Here is a 19,905-nt window from a genome sequence, read left to right on the forward strand (position 1 = left end):
AGGAAACAAATATGTTTATTCAAAAATAATGCCAATGCTATATTAAGCTCGTGCTATTTCGAAAAATACCTGAAATTAATCAGACATCAGTTCGTAATACCGTCCTGACACATTGCATAGCCAAAATGCGCACCAATTAAATAATAAATTAAAGAACTTACGCGAATCAACTTGCTGTTGCTTTTCCTGTAGTTGCAATTGTTATTTGTTTGTTTGGGCCAACATGCATATGCTTTATGGCGCGGTCGTCATCAGAGCCATCGTCATTTCATAGAAAGCTTTGCACACACTTGCACACAAATGCAGACAAGGACGAAAAGGACAACAAGGAGCGCTGCTTGCATTGCGCTGGATTGCATTGCGTTGCGTGGCGGGTTCCGGTGCTGCTAATTACTCAAGCAGACGGGCACGATGAGCATTCAAGGACCTTGTCGGCGGCAGCACACACACACACACACACACACACACACATAAACACACATAAGCACACGGCCACACATAATGAACATATGCGACATAGTGGCATAAAAAGGTTTTTGCCACTTCACAAGTTATATACACAGCTTTGGTGGTGGGTCAAAGGGCGCGGGGGCAGAGCGCGGGACGCAAAGCGCAGGGGCGAGGCCGCCGTATAATGCGAACCATAATTTTAATTAGTGGCATATGAAAAGCCAGAAGAGAGATAGAGCAACACAGAGGGAAAAATGCGCTTGCAACAAAAAATTATTATGTTATTACGGCTTTTGAGCACAAGCCGCTTATGCGTGGGCGGCTCCAGCGGGCCATAGGGGCGTGGCTTAGGCTTAGAAACGGCACGAGTTATGTGTGTGTGTCTTTTACGTAAAACTAGTTGGCAAAGCAAGCAGATTGCAGGGAGAATATTTGGGTCAGATAGGTTTTGGTATGTTAACACATAATAAAACTTGAAAGAAAGAAAATGGTATAGCAGATTATGCTAGAAAAGTGCAAAGAATTTGTCGATAAGCCAAAAATAAGAAATAAAGTGTGCATTATAGAAATGGGGAAATAAATGTATTTTCTAAGTTTTCAGAAATTCTTACCTTTTCTGACTTTAAACAATGCGAGGCCATAAAAGCCTACAAGCTGTCTTTAGAGACTTACGTCTATTCTAAAAAATTTCAAATAAACACATGTCCATACACAAGTAAATTTGGAACCTTATTCATTGAAACTGAGCGATGCCTGGTAATGGTTAGATTAGCTAGCTTTTCATTTTCTTTTACATTCACTTGCTTTTAATAGCTTCTAGAGTAAAGTTGTCTTCTAAAAGTCAACCCAAGCATACACAATTTAATTAACTAACTATTTTTTTGGAATGAGCGTCGCCTTGCACTTTACATATATTTTCTTTAACAAAGGATATAAAATAGTTGAAAGATACAAAAACGCAACTTACTAGAGCGTGCTTTACAGAAGCATTTAAAAATTTCTAGCATACCTTGCTTTTTTAATCAAAACATTTTAATAAAGGAACACAAAATAATTCTCATAAATGCTGAAATACGTAAGCTCCCTAGCAGTTGCTGTCAAAAGGGTCCGCTTCAATGTTTAATATCGCTCAAGTTAGCCCAGTATCATAAAATTTTTGGTTTCTAAAAGCACAGAACGAAATTCGTGATTTTCAAAAACCAATTTAAAAAAACAAAACGAAACACTCATGTCCAGTTTAGATGATTTCTTTGCGAAAAAGGACCGAAAAAAGTCCGCAACAAAAACAAATCTCTTGGCCGCCGACGAGCTCTATCGCACACTGGAAGAGACCACCAAAGCGCCACAGGAGGTGGACAGCAATGAGAAGCTGCAGCTGGATGTGGCAAACAGTCAACATTCGCCACTCGAGTTCGGCATTCGCTTCTCCGATGAGACCATCGACGAGGAGGACGAATGGTGCGATTTTACCGAGGAGCACGATCAGCCATTTCCAAATTTAAAACGCAACTCAAAACTGGTCCTAAGCTCAAACGCCGTGGTTGCCAGCAGCGAGGAGGTAAAGCTGGCAGCCGAACACGGTCAATATCAGGACACTGGCGGCGATGGGCTCGGCGTAGGTCAGGCTATCGATGAAATGGGCAAGCCCGCTTGTCCCTGGTTAAAACTGGAGCCCACAGAGCTGACCAGCTTCAGCCCCAAGGCCGTGGAGACCGTGGAGCGCAAATCGCAGCCAACGATTAAATCACAGCCGAACATTGCGCCCAAAAAACAAGTCTATGTGCCGCCAGCTCTGCGCCAAAGCCAAAGCGAGTTCAGTGTACGTCCACGTAAACAGGCGCCACCAGTGCCAGTGAAGCTGGCCAAGGGCCAGGCACCAGATCTAAATAATGTCGATTTCTTTCCATCACTCTGTAAATCACGCATCTCGAAGCGTGCCAAGTAGTTTTCGTATTTCATTATCCGTTCTTCTAGTTAACACTTTTTAAATTTGCAACGATTAAAGCTTGAGTCCCGATAAAAAAGTACACAACAGCGCTCTTTATCTCTCTCCCTCAGTCTAAATCTGTCTCGCTTACTTCAGCTCTGCACAGCCTCGACCGTACTCCCCGACGTGTCATTAGCCAAATATTTACAATCAAATCGCTTTAGCGCTAAATACACCCCGCGGACTGTTTTACGTAACACGCGCAAATGTTGGTAACAAAATATTTTGGCATTTATCATGTCGTTATATTATATTTTAAGCACGCATATGACTATGAATAAATAACGTGTATTATACAGCTGAGCTTAAGGCATGTAAATGACTCTACTAACTTAAGAAGCAATGAATGTTGCAGACAACAGTCCCTAGACTGGGAAATAGTCTGTTTTTAGCACTAAGCCGTAATAAATCAGAGCCTTATTAAATGAAGTAGATAAGAAAATCAATCAAATCATTCAAGGCTAAGGAACTTGACAAAATATACACACGATCACACCACAATTAGAGTTCAAGCTGTGGGAGATTATCAAAAGCTTCTGGCATTAATTAATATGATGCCAGCATCTGATTGATTCCAGGCGCGATGCCATTTAAATTGCTACCCAACTGATTATATCCCATAATATAAATATTTAATCATTTGCTTCGATCAGTAAAACAAATATAAATATTGTTAATGTTTATATTAATTTATGTTTAGAATTATAAAGTTGAATTTTAAAACCAGTATTTTTAAAATATATCTTGCTTATAAATTTATTAAAAATTTAATACGAAATTAAAATGCATCAAATAGAAATTTTTTGTTAAATTTGTACATGCATTGCTGTACTATTATTTTGGCCGCAACTGTATATATAAATGACAATCCTGAGAAGCCACAATAGCCGATTAAATTTAACCACGACCGTCTGTCTATCCGCTTTATCAAATTACTTATACATATGATATATATGCAGATTCTGAAAATTTGTGGCACATCTTTGAATGCCATTTTAAAGTAGAAAGAATCGAAGGCATTGTGCAATCCTATTAAGACTTCAAACCAAAGCAGAGTCAGATATATTCTACTTAAATGTTCAAAAATATTTTATTCAATGAAAGCAAAAGGAACCGTTTCGATCACACCTACTTTAATGGAACATAATACTCAGTTCAGCAATAAAATCATTAAGAATCACAGTCGATTTATTGTTTGAGACAACACAAGTTTCGGTCTATTACTTATATATAGCTTAGGAATCGGCAACCAAATCACAGAAGCCTCTTCCTTTTAATAAAATCTATTACGTCTTTAGCCGATAACCAGTCTTTTGATATGTTTGCTGAAACCTACTATCCTTCTAAGCAGGCTAACAGTGTCCACCAAAGGGTCCGTAGCATGAACAACAGCCGTATGGTCCAATTGGACCGCAGCAGTGGTTTATCGCCCGAAACCACTGTCCATTGTAGGGTCCGCAAAAGCCACAGGGCCCCAGTCCACCTGTTGGTCCACAACAGGTGCCAGGCATTGAACGCAAGCAAGGATTACACATTTTTTTTGTTTTGCTCTTTAAAGGGGGAATTTATAAACATTTTAACTATTTTATAGGATTTTTCCTTAAGAATACTCACTTTAGCCTGATTACGGAAGTAGGTTGTCAGAAAATTACTTTTCGGTTACTTCCAAAAGATGTTTGTTGTACGAGAGCCCAGACGAGTATGAGAATAAAAACTAGGCAACGGGCTGAAACGGACTTTTCAAATTGGGACATGCAAGCCAAAGCCTACTGGGCGCGTTTTTCGAAATATTTAGTTGTTCTGTTCATGCCTTTATTTAAATTTGTCCCTTAGCTAACCCTAAATAACTTTTAGTAAACAAAACAGTTGATTTTAGGGCTTGGCTGAATACTGGCAAAAGACAGAAGGAGAAACTTGTGATGTTAGTTTCAAAAGAAAATCGAATTTTTATTTATAAAAATCCAAAAAGAAGGATTTTTGTAAAAAATTTTCAAGTTATGTTTTTCATATAGAACTTCTTCCAAGTGTAAGACAATGCCAAAAGTCTTATTTCTATTTCTAAATTATAGAACCAAAGCTGATATTTATTCAAATATCCATTCAAAATGTTGCCTGTTGCTTATCAGCAGAGCTGCTAAGAATTGATAGATGTTATGCAGATTACATCTGTGTATTGCATTAGGTTTTGCTTAAAACCGATATAAAATGTTTCGGAAATTTCGTTTACATAACTAGTAGAAACTCTGTTGCTTAGCCATTAAATCGGTAAGCTGGAAGGTCTGAATATAACCTTCAGCCCAGCTACTTCTGAATGCCACTCAAATGCGGCCCAGCCGAATCCCTGCTCTGCTCTTACAGGTCCCCAGGCTAACCATTAGCATTTGTGCTCTGTAAGACTTTTGTTAAATCAGCGCCAACAGAACTAAAAAATAAATCTGTGTAGTCATGTGCCTGGTTGGTAGCCAAAGCAGGGAGTATCAAATAGAAATACACTTCACTGCACTTGTGAAATATTTCCAGTGTCGCTCGCCGTTCTCCCCTCAAGGCTGTTCGTGCTGTACAGAATGGAGCCATAACTCAGAGCTGAGCGGAGCAACAAGTGTAGCCACTAGCCCCACTTTTAGTTTCTCTCTTTTTGATTGTTTTAGCTGTTGCGTAAAGGCACAAAAAACACAAGAGCCCGAACCACTTTGCTTGACTGTGCATTTCATAAGAGAGAAATATGCTACTGTTCCTTTAGTCGGGTCTTTTTGGTTTTTCCCCAGCTGCCGACAAGCACACACCCGCTCCCAACAGGACTTGCGTTGTTTACTTCAAACCGGATTCACAGTCAAAGCGAAGTAAACTCATTTGACAAGTTTTGTCACGTGCGTCACATGTTGGAATGCGCCCAGCTCCGAGCTTCCCAGCAGCAGTCGCTCCCTTGGTCCTGCTGCCTGCTGCCTGCTCCCTAGCTGCCGGGTTCTTTGGCTTGGCTTCTGCACATTTTAAGCAATTTTCCACACAGCAGTTGTCGTCATTGTTTCACAAAATTATTCTACTAGTTGTTGTTGTTGTTGACCTGGTTTTTCTGCTTACACAGCGCACAACATTGTTGTTCTTGTTGTTGTCCTGTTGTCGCCTAGAATCTGAAAGTGTTGTTCCTGTTGCTTTCGTTGTTTGCTTAAATGTGTTTGTGATTATTTAGTTATGGCATCTAATTGAGTTTTGTTTTGTTGTTGTTTGTTTAGCTGCTGTGTGTACAAACCCTTGTGCGCCCCGGCTAATTGAGTTGATTACCTCAACATTTTGTCACTTGGCCGTCAGCTTTGAAGGCTTGCAGTCGCCCAAAAAGGAATCAAGTTTAAAGATTGGACAGGCACAATTGAACAATTAAAAGTAATTGCAGTTCGAACAGCTTCTTCTTTTACTTTGACATCTTGAAGGTTCTTTTAACCGGAACTTAGACATCGTCTTGCTATAGCTTTGCGTATTCAAAATATTTGTAAGCATTTTCTATTGATTGAGATTGATGACACTTACATATGGATTAAATTTCTTCTACGTCACAGTTCCTTCCCGTGCTGTTACAAACGTTTGCTCAACTTCCTTATACCCTTTGCTATTGCCCATTTTACAAGGGGTATGCGAAAAAAGAAAAGACAGACATAATCCTGTTTGCGCTTACTCACAGCAGCACTCAAACAAGTACAATACACAACATGCACGCACAATACAAACCACACACACACACACATATATACATACTCCTTGAATCATTCACAATAGACGATTGGCAATAGACAAACTCCATTTGAGCGTATAATTGCATGCAACGGCGCTTTATAAGTCAGCATCCGCTCAGCTTCATGACGTCTTCACAGCGCCATACACTCTGGGGTTTTGTGCTTTTGATTGCTCAATTGCTGATGGACTCACTGACAGATTGACTGACTGATTGACTGACTGACTGCTAGACTGAGTGGCTGAGTGACTCGCTGACTAACTGACTTGTTGTGCATTTCAATAAAACATTCGCTGCAAAACTACAATGGGCATAAGTTATGCTCTCATGGCGGTGGCATTGATCGACTTCAACGGATTTCAACACAAAATTCAACCAGTTTAGAGGGATAGAAGAATGCTAGAGAGAGAAAGAGAATGTGTTCTTGACTCGCACTAGTTCGCGCAGTATGATGATGCATGCATCCAATTGACGGATTGATGCCATTTGCCGGAACGCATACAGTCGTCAGCCTGACATGCAGAGGCTTATTTGAATCTTTAAATCGCACATTCTTGAAAACAAAAGCATTACGAAAATCTAATATTTATTAATATAAGCACACAGTTATTGTAATTTTGAAATAACTAGATGCTCGGTAACCGAGTGAAGTTTTAATTACATTTTCAACTTTTGCCCAACATTTCGTTTTCCTTCTCGAAACAGTAAATTATTTTTAAGCATCAAACACTTGAAAATCTGCTGTGCAGATTATATATTTTTTGATAGTTTTTCTGGCGCTGCTTCGCGCATAAATCAAAATGAAAATAACAACAGCTCAAAAGTCCAGCGATAGGACTTCCGCTGCACGGATGCCGTTTTGAATGGGGACATTGAACTTCCTCAATTTCGAGCAGCTTGAGGCTATGCGCAATATAACAACACCAGTAGCAAAAGCAACTGCAAACACGTAACATTAAACAAGAACAGTCACAACATATTCAGCTCCAGATTTTTAAAGTTCTTTAACTTGGGAGCGCCCGCAACAAAGAAAACGAAATATGAAACCAGCACGCGATGTAAAATAAAGTAAGCTAAATAAAACAGGCAACCCTCAAGTCCAGATCTGCTGCAATTCTTGAAAGCATTTAATATAGAGAAATTCAAAACTATAGAAAAAACTAAAAGTAATGGAAATATTTGTACGGCACTCAGTTGTATTTGAAATTAAAAATTCTCTTTTACAATTTGACTTTTTTGTTATTGTGCCATATCAAAAGCCACATTCCATTGGGTCAACGGTTTTCAATTGAGGCTTCAAGACTTGCATTTTCTCATTCATATTGCAATCAATTAATTAAATTGATTTTTGCGTTTGCTACATTTTCAATTATACAAAAAGGTATTCAAATTGAGGGCAACAGCAACAACAACAACACAAATCAATCAAAAATTCCTACTATTTGCATTTAGAATTTGTGAGTTACACTTCGCTGCGGGTATTTAAATATATACCATTAAATATGTAACGCATTCTTTGGAATTTCGGGAACCGAGCAGAAAGAATAAGCTGAAATGATGGCCCGTCTCTTGAATGTGAGCTGAATGCTACAGAGAGCTATAATATAAAGTTTTTCTCATCTTTCCTTCAGTATATGTTGACCAGCAAGAGTGCGAATAAAAAATAAGTATACGTACCCTGCACATATTTTTTATTACGTTGTAAGTAATTTTATAATAAATAAACACAAGAGTATTTTTATTATCAAATTATAGTTTAGAAAACATTCAATGAGAAACTCATATAGATGGGCGTATCGGCCAAGGAAAAAGTGGAATAGAGTATTACATTATCAGCAAATCGAAAGATGTACTATTCTATCATGTTTTCGCAAGCAAATTGAATTGCAAGTGTTGAACAAAATGGTTCAGATCGTTTTAACTTATTGGCCTAAGGGCTTTAAAATTTTGAAATTTGCTATAATACGTCGAGCTAATTAATTTAAATACATGCGGCAAATTAGAAGCATATAACGAGGAACAGCTGTTCCAGCTGTTCAAAAACATAAATCTAGAAAGCAATTTGTCTGTAAAGTGTCATAAAATGCATGCAGGCCAGAAAGTTGCCAAGAGCTTTACGCCAGCCAAAAAGGAGTACAAGTAAAAGTTTATAATTAAAACTTTACGCACGTTTTGTCTAAGTAAATACGCAGGCGGACACACACACACACACACTGACAGCTTGCCAGCTATTTGGCTTTGGCCTTTACGTATGCGTGATGCGAGCCAAAATTTTGTGTTGCATACTTAAGTGGGCGAGCACTTGGCTCAGGGCTGCATTCGGAATGCCGGACGGCTGCTCAAAGCGAGCATATGACCCCAAAAGGCTACGCTAGTCGCGAATTCTGACTAAATTGTACAAATAAATAACACAAAATACATATATCAACAAAAACTGCAGAGCGTATGTGACACATATGTGTTGCACATATGTGTGACCAAGTTTTTTAAACAAAACAAAAGGCTGATCTATATTCTTTTCAGTTTAAGGAATACATTATACAGTGAAATTATATTAGCTCAAAACTATTTTCGTTTAAGTCAAGAAGGTTAATTTACATTAATTTAATTTACATTCATTTACATTTTTGAAGAACAGTTCCAGAAAAATGTGCGCCATAATAAACAAAATTTTAATAATTAACAATGAATTATTATCTTAGTTATAATTATTGTTGTTCCTTATAATTTTTTGATCAAACACAACTTTTTTAGTTTGTTGACTATTATGTATGAATAATGTAATGTAATTTATTAACCTTGAGCCACAGAATTTAATATTAGTACCTGGTAAACATATGTTCAATTTGAAAAGTCCTCAAAAAATATATATTTCATTGAATTTCGAAAAACAAATAAATAATAATAATAATAATAATGATAATAATAATAATACTAATAGTAATAATAATAATAATAATAATATTAATAATAATAATAAAAATAATAATAATAATAATAATAATAATAATAATAATAATAATAATAATAATAATTATAATGATAATAATAATAATATTTTATGATAATAAAAATATGAAAAATAAATTATAATTAGTTATAAATATAAATATAAAATAATAATATTTTTTGTATAAGTTATATTACAATAATAAATAATATAAAATATTTATTTATTCAATGTACTATATTAATTGTACTATTGGTATTATATAATGCAGGTTTTTGCGAACTTTCTTAAATGTTGAATTAGCAGGGTTTTGTATGGAATATATTATTTTTTAAGGCATACACTTCTGACATATTTGTCGTGCCTTCTCAAACTTCAGAATGAAAATTTGACACGCGTCTATCTCGAATGCAAAACACATATGAATACTTTATGTAACAAGAAGTAATAATTTGGGAGTAACCAACAAAAAACAACAAGAATTTAGAAAGTTAAACTAAACGAAAGTTCAAATGTAAATATTTGCACAATGTTTGTTTTATATGTAGTTGGGTGAACAATTTGAGTTTAGTTTTTGGTCAGTTGATTATTAGTTGTTGTTATTAGTTAGTTGTTGCTGTTGCTGTTGATATTGTTATTGTTGCTAGCTTGCATTGGAGCAAGGCAGTTGAGAAACATTTTTGAGTTTAATTAGTTACGAAATTGTTCGGCGTAAATTTTTAATTTATTTAATTGTATTTATTTTGCTCTTTCGTAAAAATGATTTAATGAATTGAACTACAGCAGCATGTGTGAACATGTCTGTGCATGCACAAGTGAAAGTTGCGGTAGAATGTGGCACAGATATTGGCCTCTCAACAGGCCAGGATTCATTTGCGTGTTAATTGTCGAAATGGTTCGTCGGTTGTCGACTTTAAAAATTGCATGTAAATTATTGTAATTTGTTGCGGTTTTGTCTTTTATGCAGTCACCGAAGGGTAATACACTTTATTGGTTGGATATGTTACGTTCTTTAAGAGACTTTGAGCTGGTTGATTAAATATTTGCATGCAACATTTTAAGCTGAATGTGCAAAAAATTTTTGTATTTTCTTGTATTGAAATTTTCTACAGAATATTTTTAATTTATATATATAATATTTTTTAACATTATATATACAATAAAATTGAATTTTCACTTAGCATAGAGTATTCAAGCTTTGTTGCGCAAGTTAAACTCCCAATTATTGTGTGGCATTTAATTTTTGCAAAAATGTCGCATTCTGTTTTTATTGCCATTATTGCCAGAGTTCTGTGTAAAGTTTATTGGTTTTTCTTTTTTGTGCTCTGTTTTTGTTGTTGTTGTTGTTGTTGTTTAAACATTTATTGTACAAACGCCGCTTACCATGCACACAAATTGTTAATTTTTGGCCAATGTATATATTTTATATACTTTTCCCACCGATTTCTTATAATTATATAACATGTGTTTACTCCATTGTTTTGCATAATAACAAAGGCTAGGCCTCAGGCTTTTTTTTGTGTAATTTTTAGTTGCATTTCATATTGTTAAAATTGGTTTGTTGGTTAAATTATTGGTTTAATAAGTTCAAGTGTGACATATGTTTGTTTTAGTATTAAAATTGTTCAAGCGATTATTTACAAAGCTTTTATTGCGGAGATTATTTTACCTGCATTTTTAAACGATGCACTCCTCCTCTCTGCTACATAAATCCACTTCTAAATATATTCAGCATTTTTTTATATTTTATTTTTAAATTATCATTCGACTGCCATCAGCCGGCGCGTCGTCGCCCGTGACAATGAAAAAATGCTTGGGCAAACAAAAAAAAAAAAGAAAAGGTTGAACAGCTTTTGGCCAGCAGCTGAACATCATTATTCACATGGCAAAAGTGAGCATTATCATGTCTAGCAAAAGAAAAAAATATGAATAGAAAAAAAAACCGACAGAAAGTTAGAGCGCTAGGCAAGTGAAAGTGCTACAGAAAAGAGCCTGCAAAAAAATCCAAATTATTGCGACAAAGACACAAAAACAGCAGGCACAAATAAGAGCAAAAAATATGATTATATGTACCTAAAGGTATATGAGATAACGCCCCAAGGACATGCCGCTTTTTCATTATATATTTCTCTATCTTCGGACTGGTTTGGCTTTAGACTGCACTTAATTTTTTTGGGGAATATCTAGGTTGTTGCTTTATTTTTCTGTTTTTGATTATTTGGAGCTTAGATTGACACTTAAAGTCCTTGATAAATGATATTACCCTGCTTTAAAGTAAAGCCAGCTTGCTATTCAGCGACATTAATTTTTTTTTATAATAAACATTGACAGAATAAACCTAGAGAAGAAATTAAGACCAAAATGCCAATATGTCATCATTAATAATCACATGATACTAAAAGTATTTATTTAGAAAATCTGTGGTAAAATTAACATTCGTTTCAGATCAAGAAATTACCAAGATCAAAATGGAAACTGTATTTCTTTAAGTTCTGTTCAGCTTTAAATTCTAGGTTTCTAGAACGTACCTTATATAACTCTGGCTACTCAAGCTTTGTTAGACAAATCATCATGTTTATGTGCAGCTGGCTCAATAAATTTGTTTTAAGCCAGGTAGCCGCTTAAATGGTTTAAAGGGCAGCCAATGGCAAATGCAACTAATGACACGCAAATAGAACAGGAGCAATGCCAACAGCAAATTATCAGTTTCACATTTCACTTTGGGCAATCAGTGAGTGGCCACAACAACAACAACAAATACAATATCAGGTTAACACCTGCTAAACCAACAACAACAGCAACAGCAACAAATGGCAGTACAATATCGTAAATGACGCCATGCTAAATCGGTCAGTTTGAAGTTGGCCAAGCGCAGTGCAATGCAACTAATTGCCATCATTAATTTGGCTTAAACGTGCCTAAGATAGTGTTAGCTCGCCTACATATATACGTAGAGATATATATATGGCGCTGCCACATGCCTATCAGCTTGCGTGTCTGCTAAGCGGATTCGGTGCTCAGAAAAAATTAAACAAAAAAAACAAGGGTAAAGAAAAATTTCGTGTGCGCGCATTTTGCAAGCACACAACGGAAACTCTTTAAGTTGCAAAAAAAATTTAAATTCAATTAAACTTTAATCAATTGTCAAGCAGCTACGATCAGTGCAACACAACAACAAAGCAGACAACAACATGCAATAACAACCACAAGAACAGCACACGCATCCTGTTGGCTGTTCGACGGCCAGGCCAGGACTGCCAGCCCGGCCCACGCCTCAGGCTGACTGACATCACGAGCGACAGCCACAAATAACCGCAGGATAACTTCATTTGCATGCACCACACACGCATGCATACACACACACACACAAACACGCACACATGTCCAACACTTTTCATTGCATACTTTTGTGAGCTGCCGCCGCAGCGGGAATTAAAAATTTGTTTATTCATATAAGTATATTATATTTATATATATATATATATATATATACATTTATATATGGTATATTTTGTTGTGTGCATATATGTTATATCTGTTGTCTGCATTTACATTAAAAGAATTTTTATTATTGTTGCTCGCTGCTTGCATTACAACCTCACAAAAACATTTTTTCTTTTATTAACAGATAGTCAAACAGGCGAAGCGTAAATTTTTATATTTTATAAGCAAGTAGAATATGAAATGCTCTATAGTCAAATATGTGCAAGAGATTGCAGATTTTAATCAATAAATTAATCAAAAGAAAATTTAATTAAAATAGTAAATATATCATGAGTTTTTTATATTACTCACTGTATTGAAAAATATTAAAAGTAATTTAAGTGTATTTTTCAAAGTTAAAATCTAAAATTTATTAACTTTGTAGTTTTGTAAATATAATTATTTTGATAACATCTTATTGTTTTTATTTTTCACTCTTTTCCAAAACTTTTCATAAGACCTCATCGCTCAGCTAATACGCTCAAGTTTCCTGCAGACTTGAGCATATATGCATTGGCGCTGCCAGCAAATAAAAACGCTTACAAATAAATAAATGAATACAAATTAAATAAAATATGTGAAACTCTACAAGACCGACATCACATAATGGATGGGCGGCAAGGTCGAATATTGCGTGCAATACTTTTAAGCGAAGCAACCACAAATTAAGGGCAAATGTGGCTTCGTTTGTGTAGCTTAAGATGAAAGCGTAGAATTCTTTAAAATCACGAAGAGCAGCCACAAAAAATTAATAAAAGGTCAAAGAATTTGCATCGGAATTAACCATTTATAAATGGTCAGTTGTTGTTTTTGGCATAAAGTATGAAAAAAAGGGTTTTTGAGTCAAGCCCCAACTCTATATCATTTACATAGAATGCTCATAAATTTTGGACTAACTGCCCTTTCGGTTGGGTTAATGGCCGGGCACGTGCGAAATATTGCTTATTGCATGTCAAATAAAGATGCCAAGCCAGACTGAAACTAAAGACCTTTGTGTGTAACTTAAAGGCAGGCAGCTTGGCGACCCTGTTATATGTCACATCATTATCGACGTTAACAACAAAAAGCACTTTATTGCCTTCATCAGGCGGTGCTGCAGTAACGGCTGCCACGGCAACCCAGGTGGCTGCAGGTCGCCTAGCATGTGGGGCAACGTATGCAACCAGGGGAACTCGGCTCGTCAGCCAAGCCTATAACGGTAATAGGAAGGAACCTGGCATCGCAGTTGGCAATCAGCAGCTCGCTTACGCTCAATGCAACTGCACACTGATAATATTTGCCACGCCCACAACGCCTTGCGGTGACTTGCGATGGCAGCTTGTGTCCTGCGTGTGGGCAAAGATTCCAAGCAATGTGTGTATGCCATATCTAGCACAATGTAATAGGGGCCCGCTGCTCAAAGCAGTTGTGGTGTGTGTGTCTCTGTTTGCATGGGGACACTGTGGGTCCTGTGTGGTAGGTCGAATGACTTTAAGTGCGATTAAACTTGAAGAAAGCTCTGACATTTGCTACCAGCTGTATATCAGTAGCTATTGCTTATGGGGCATTAGGCAGGCAAGTTATGTGATTTTGAAGGCGTCAGTGTTGGTTAACGCATTACATTTCATGAGGTCTATAACAATTTGTGAATTATAAGCCAATTACAATTAGATAAGATCCATATATGCTCACATAATATAGGCCCGCAAATGTTGCCCAATGTCTTACAATTATAAGAATTATAATTCAATAGCCTTTCCATTTATGAACATAACTTACGTGTTGGCTTAAATTTATCTTTTTATAAGGTCAGGTCCATGAAAGCATATTTATAATAATGTTTTCTGTACCTTTCTGAACTCTTAATTATTTTTGATTTTGCCTGCCTGCATAATATTCAATATTGTTTTTCTCATCCCTTGCAGACAATTGGCTATTGAAAAATGATCTCGACGTGTTGCGCATATTAAAAAACATTTCAGACCCAACGAAAAAATGCCTGGTGCACATGTTTGTAAATCAGTTACAAAATGCTGATAGCTTCAACGTCAGAGGCATTAAATGTAAAGACCCAACGTCAAAGTATCTGGGGGAAAAAAACTGAGCGCGAGTCATAAACGGAAATCAAGTGAAAAGGTCAAAATACAAAATACTCGCAATTTGCCAGGCTCGCTGAGAAAATCTACCCACGATGCGACCTTTGCTCCTCAACCGCCACGCATTAACTCCTAGCCTGGCGTTAATTTATTTGTCGGTTGATTACAACGCGCTTCCGGCAGACGACAGCGGCGGCAAAAACAAATTAATTTTTATGTCTCTATGTTTGGGACGCAACAAACATTTTGAGTAATGTGCTGGGCGCCTCCTATGCGGAAGTATATTAATTTCCGACCCGAACGTGGAAAAAAACACGAAAACGTTGCAAATATCAACCTGGAAATTGTCATCAAGGCAAAGCCGAACGTAATGAATGGATGATCTGTGTGACTGCTATCAAAGATGGATAGCTAAGGTTAAATTTCAAAACATATATGCATTTAATATTTATTCATAAGGTTGATTAGCCATTTGTCGATGAAAGTCAAGGAAAAACAATATTATCTTATTAACACAATAATTAACATTATTGCCAATGGAAGAGAAACATTACAAAATTGGAGAAGCGATTAATATTAAAATAGCATAATAATTAATATGATAAAATATATACATATATCTAAATGTATATATCACATTTTTGCTATTTTTAGCCCATTTAAAGATTCTCCCATTATTAACATTATATTTTTAATTTTTAAATTATTTAATAATAATGCCATATGACATTGAACAGGCGCCGTGATAAGTTTCATGATATTTTCGGATTCACAAAGGAGTGTCTGGTTTTTACGATTCCCAAGAAACCACATTAAGTGACTTTATAACACACTCATACCCTAGACACTCAGTCGAGCCCGCACTCCTGCTGCCACACCCACATTTGAGACTTTTAATGCGCCAGCTATAAATGTCAAGTGCCGTGGGGAGACGGGGATGACAAAGAGGCGCAGAAAAAACCACAGCAGCGCACAAGGGGCCAAAAGAAAATAAATAAACAACAACAAAGCTAATGACACTAACACACACACACACACACACACACACAAACACACAGCACACACACAAGAACGAAACATTAAGAAATTTGTTGAAACGAATGCGTTTTATTTAATTTTTATTGCCACCAACGACGCTTAAGCTAAGCGTGTGTGTGAAATGTGTATGTGTGTGTATGTGTGTGTGTGTGTGAGTGTGTAATAAAGCATTCAAGAATTATGAGCAGCAAGCAACAAGCTGCAGCTAGGAGCTGAGCGACGGGGCGAGTCGCTGCACAGAAAACAATTAGCTGCCGCCGCACAAAAGTATGCTACTAAAAATAAGTGAATGCCCGTGTGCGTGTGTTTTGTGTTTGTGTGTGTGTGTTTGTTGGCAGTGCAAAGTGCGCAGATTGAGACGTGATGCTATTAAAGTGCATGAGCGTGACTAGCCAAACGCCCAACCACGCCCCGCTCAAGCAGCTTGTGTGCGTTGAGTCTTATGATTAATGCTTTAAGTGAAGCGCACAAACAATGCGCAGAGGGCAGCCAAATGCCGGGGCAAAATGCGAGCGGCTGACTTAGACTGCAGCGTGAAAAGCCGCACCGGATCCAAAGGATGTTGAGGCCATGCCGACAAAGTTTTGCATGTGGCAACAGCAGCAATAGAAGCAACAACAGCAATAAGAGCAACAACCACAACAACATCAAGTGCCAAACGCACATGTGCACCCTCTCCTGAAACCTATCAGTTCGCTGCCCGCCACCAAACCCTGCATGCCACAGCATGGCGGGCAGTGTGACCGTTGGGCTTCAAATTAAAGCGCAACATTTGCCACAACGCTGACTCATGCAACTGAAGTATTTGGCCGCAACTAAACTAGCAACAGCAACAGCAACAGCAACAACATTGTGTGTGCGCATTCCTATTTGACATTAGTGGGCGTTGGCGTGGGCATGGGCGTGGCTGGCTAGCAGTTTGGTCATTTGATTCGCTCGGTTTTGTCTGTTTACTTCTAATTAAGCTTAATGTGCTCACATACATGGACATTTTCAGCATGTATTTGCCTGCTGGTTGTTGTTGTTGTTACTTGTTTATGTTGTTCTTGTTGCTAGCCATGTTGTTGCGTGCAGTTTTTGGCTTGTTTGAACTGTTTTGGATACAGCTTCTGGCCTTGGCCCTGCCCTAGAGCTCACAATTATCGCAAAAGCTTAAAGCTTGGCCAAGCAAAAAAGAGGAGACACATAAATGTTATGACTGTCAGCGGATTAGTTACCGGATTGAGACACAAAGCAAACTTCAGAAAAGAATTTGAACATATATATTTCTAAAAAACGCTTACAAGTCAAAATCATTATGAAATAAGTGTTTCTACGGGAAATTTCTAAGAAATAATTAACTGATCGTTATATATATATTTTTTAATTGTAATCTCAAAATTTCGAAAACCTAATGTCAAAAATAAATAAATCTAAATCTAAGTACAGCAAAGCATTGCACTATTGCTTCCATACACTCCATAATAAACTGTTACCTACTTTCCCACGTACTCAACTCAAAGAAAATTTCTAGCGCAAATGATGCGAAAAAAAAACATTCAGGTCTAACAAACAAGTAAAAAACAAAAAGGAACAAAAAGGAAGGCGTCACAACTTACGCGAGTTTCACGCGAGCTCAACAATGCCACGCCCTTTGAAAAGTTTCATGTCCAAACAGCAGAAAGGCAACGCTAACCAACAGAAGCTGAAAATAACAGGGGCGTAGGGAAGTGACAGCAACAAAAAAAAATAAAAAAAATAAAATAAAAAAGAATGAACACTCAAACAAGTCTCGAGTTTTTATTCTCTGCGCTACATGAAAACCTATTACAAAATGGTGGCCCTTGTTTTGGAGGTGTCCCGAAATGGGCGGGGGTCTCTTTTATGGGTGCACTGACCCGAAAGAGAAAGTTACATCATTTGGATAAACAAACTTAAGCATGTTTTTCAAAAAATACGTATGCGCAATTTTATTTTGATTTATGCCAAGGTCAAGGAATTTAAAAGTTAATAATTCAACTATTCAATGAATAAAGGAAATGAAGTTTAAAGAGTCTCTCCCTGAAAGATGAGCTGTCCATAGGACCGAGGCAAAATGGCAACTGAATTACAAGGTTGCGGGCTCAAATTCCAGGCTGGTGTAAGTATGTCAGCAAAATGTTTCATATGTAATGGGAATAATATATATTTTATTAAAACTAAAAATGAGTAAGAATAATTCTAATAATAATATAATAAGAAAAAGGCACAATAATTTGTACTATTAACATTAGAACATAATATTAATAAAATATATCGGAAGTACAATTAAAACAAAATTATGTTTCTTTTTGTTTTAAATATAGCCCCGGACCTCGAGCCAGATAAGCAAATATTAATAATAATTGTAACTATAATAAATATATAATATTATATTATAATAAAATAAAAACAAGTAAGAGGTTCTAGTCGGGAGCTCCCGACTAGGGGATACCCTGAACCCTCTTCTTCCAACATCAAATGCATATATATATAATATTTTAGAAGCTATATGTCAAGTTTGGTGACTCTAGCTCATATTATTTACCAAAATTGACAAAAAAAACAGGGTATCGATATAGATTTTTATCGATTGCTTGGAAACGGAGTAAGTTATCGATTATCGGAAACAAACTCGATTTGCGAGGGAACTAGGAGCATCTACATCTAAATTCATTTCAAGTCTCTAGCTCTTATAGGTTCTGAGATCCTTGCGTTCATACATACGGACGGACGGACGGACAGACAGACGGACATGGCTAGATCGACTCGGCTATTGATGCTGATCAAGAATATATATTCTTTATGGGGTCGGAAAAGCTTCCTTCTGCCTGTTACATACATTTGGCTTTCGCACAAATACAATATACCCTTATACCTATTTTTAATGGGTTCAGGCTATAAAAATAGGAACAACAAATACAAAAGCTCTACTTGTAAGCGATTGCGACCTTTTTGATATGGTCTGGTCTTTTCGACTCTGAAAAAGTTTACTTTTATGCTATGCACATTTTATGAATGAATAATGCCCTATTTAAGAACGCAGTAATAAACAATGGACCAAAAGTATATTCCTGAGAAATTTGCACTTTAAATCAAAAGCACAAATAAAACAGGGTTAAGCAATGGAATAGTTGAAGCTACTAAAATTGTAAAGAGCTTAAATTCTTCAACATATTTAAGCCTATAAGATGTCCGGCTGTATATGTGTGTGTGTATTGGTGTGTTAATTAAAATCGAATGCGGCTTTTAATTGAAATTAACCCGGCGATTGACGCGATTGCAATGCGCATTTGCCTGACAAATGTGTGCGGTTCAAAATGCAACACATAAATCACAAAATGGCGGCGATAATCAGACAATGCACTAACACACACACACACAAATAATTGTGTCTGTCTGTGGGTCTGTGTTTGTGTTCGATTTCAATCTCTCAAGCCAATTGACAATTGCCGCAATGCAATTGAAACTCTGCGCGATTTCCGTTAACAAGAGCTAAAAAGGCGGCCCAGCAACAAAACGCATAAATAACTCCGCATAAATACTTAAAATTTATGCAGACACTGTTGTTGTTATTGTTGTTGGTGTGTTTGTTGTTGTGGCACCCACAACCACCTATATGGCGCTTCCCGCACCTTCTGGGCAAATTGCACACAATTACAAAATGCAATGGAAATTGATTTATCACGCACACAACATTTACGGTCACGCATCCAACATAAATTTTCATTCACTGTCTTTTTGGGCAGCCCAAAATCTTTGTTGTTGTTGCCGTTGCTGGGAAATTGTTTTGTGCCGAGCATAAATTGCAATTTCATATAGAATCGTATATATATATTTATATATATGTATGTGGCAGCTACTATATGCCATAGGTTCAAGGGTACAGTGTAAAAAAATGCGTGCATGTAACCCCTTATTAAATAACAATAAATTGACAAAAATATTTCGAGTAATTTGCGGTTAAGCACAGCGTCCATTAAAGTCACATAAATTGTTGGTTGCGTGAGAGGATTGCAAGTATTTAGTAAATTTGTGCCAACACTTTTAATTTATTATAATTTATATTAATAATTTTGTAACTCGGAGCATATTTTTGGTTTCTGTTGCCAATTTCTTTTAGCAGCGGCTCTTTTGTTAATTTAGTTTTAAAGAACCAAATGTTTTACTTTTTTTAAATCTTTAAAGTTTAAAAAAATTA

At 36.6% G+C, this 19,905-nt stretch overlaps 1 protein-coding gene and 1 long non-coding RNA gene across 2 annotated transcripts; one reads left to right on the forward strand and one right to left on the reverse strand.

Annotated features, from left to right (window-relative positions):
* Positions 1–1,534: 1,534 nt before the first annotated feature.
* Positions 1,535–2,476, forward strand: LOC115769299 (protein CDV3 homolog). Its single transcript, XM_030714026.1, has one exon. It carries the CDS (start codon positions 1,679–1,681, stop codon positions 2,393–2,395), a length of 717 nt encoding a protein of 238 aa, XP_030569886.1. The 5' UTR covers positions 1,535–1,678; the 3' UTR covers positions 2,396–2,476.
* A 1,130-nt stretch (positions 2,477–3,606) lies between these two features.
* On the reverse strand, positions 3,607–4,152 carry LOC115769240. Its single transcript, XR_004018723.1, has 2 exons — positions 4,052–4,152; positions 3,607–3,987 (listed from the first exon to the last, which is right to left on the reverse strand). It is a non-coding gene; the product is annotated as an uncharacterized LOC115769240 (long non-coding RNA).
* Positions 4,153–19,905: the final 15,753 nt, after the last annotated feature.

The sequence above is a fragment of the Drosophila novamexicana genome, unplaced genomic scaffold (assembly GCF_003285875.2).
Source record: "Drosophila novamexicana strain 15010-1031.04,08,12 unplaced genomic scaffold, DnovRS2.1 tig00004549-arrow-arrow-pilon, whole genome shotgun sequence".
In the NCBI taxonomy this organism is placed as follows: domain Eukaryota; kingdom Metazoa; phylum Arthropoda; class Insecta; order Diptera; family Drosophilidae; genus Drosophila; species Drosophila novamexicana.

Coding starts and splice junctions, on each gene's coding strand:
- LOC115769299 (XM_030714026.1), top strand. CDS start 1,679: ATGTCCAGTTTAGATGATTTCTTTGCGAAAAAGGACCGAAAAAAGTCC.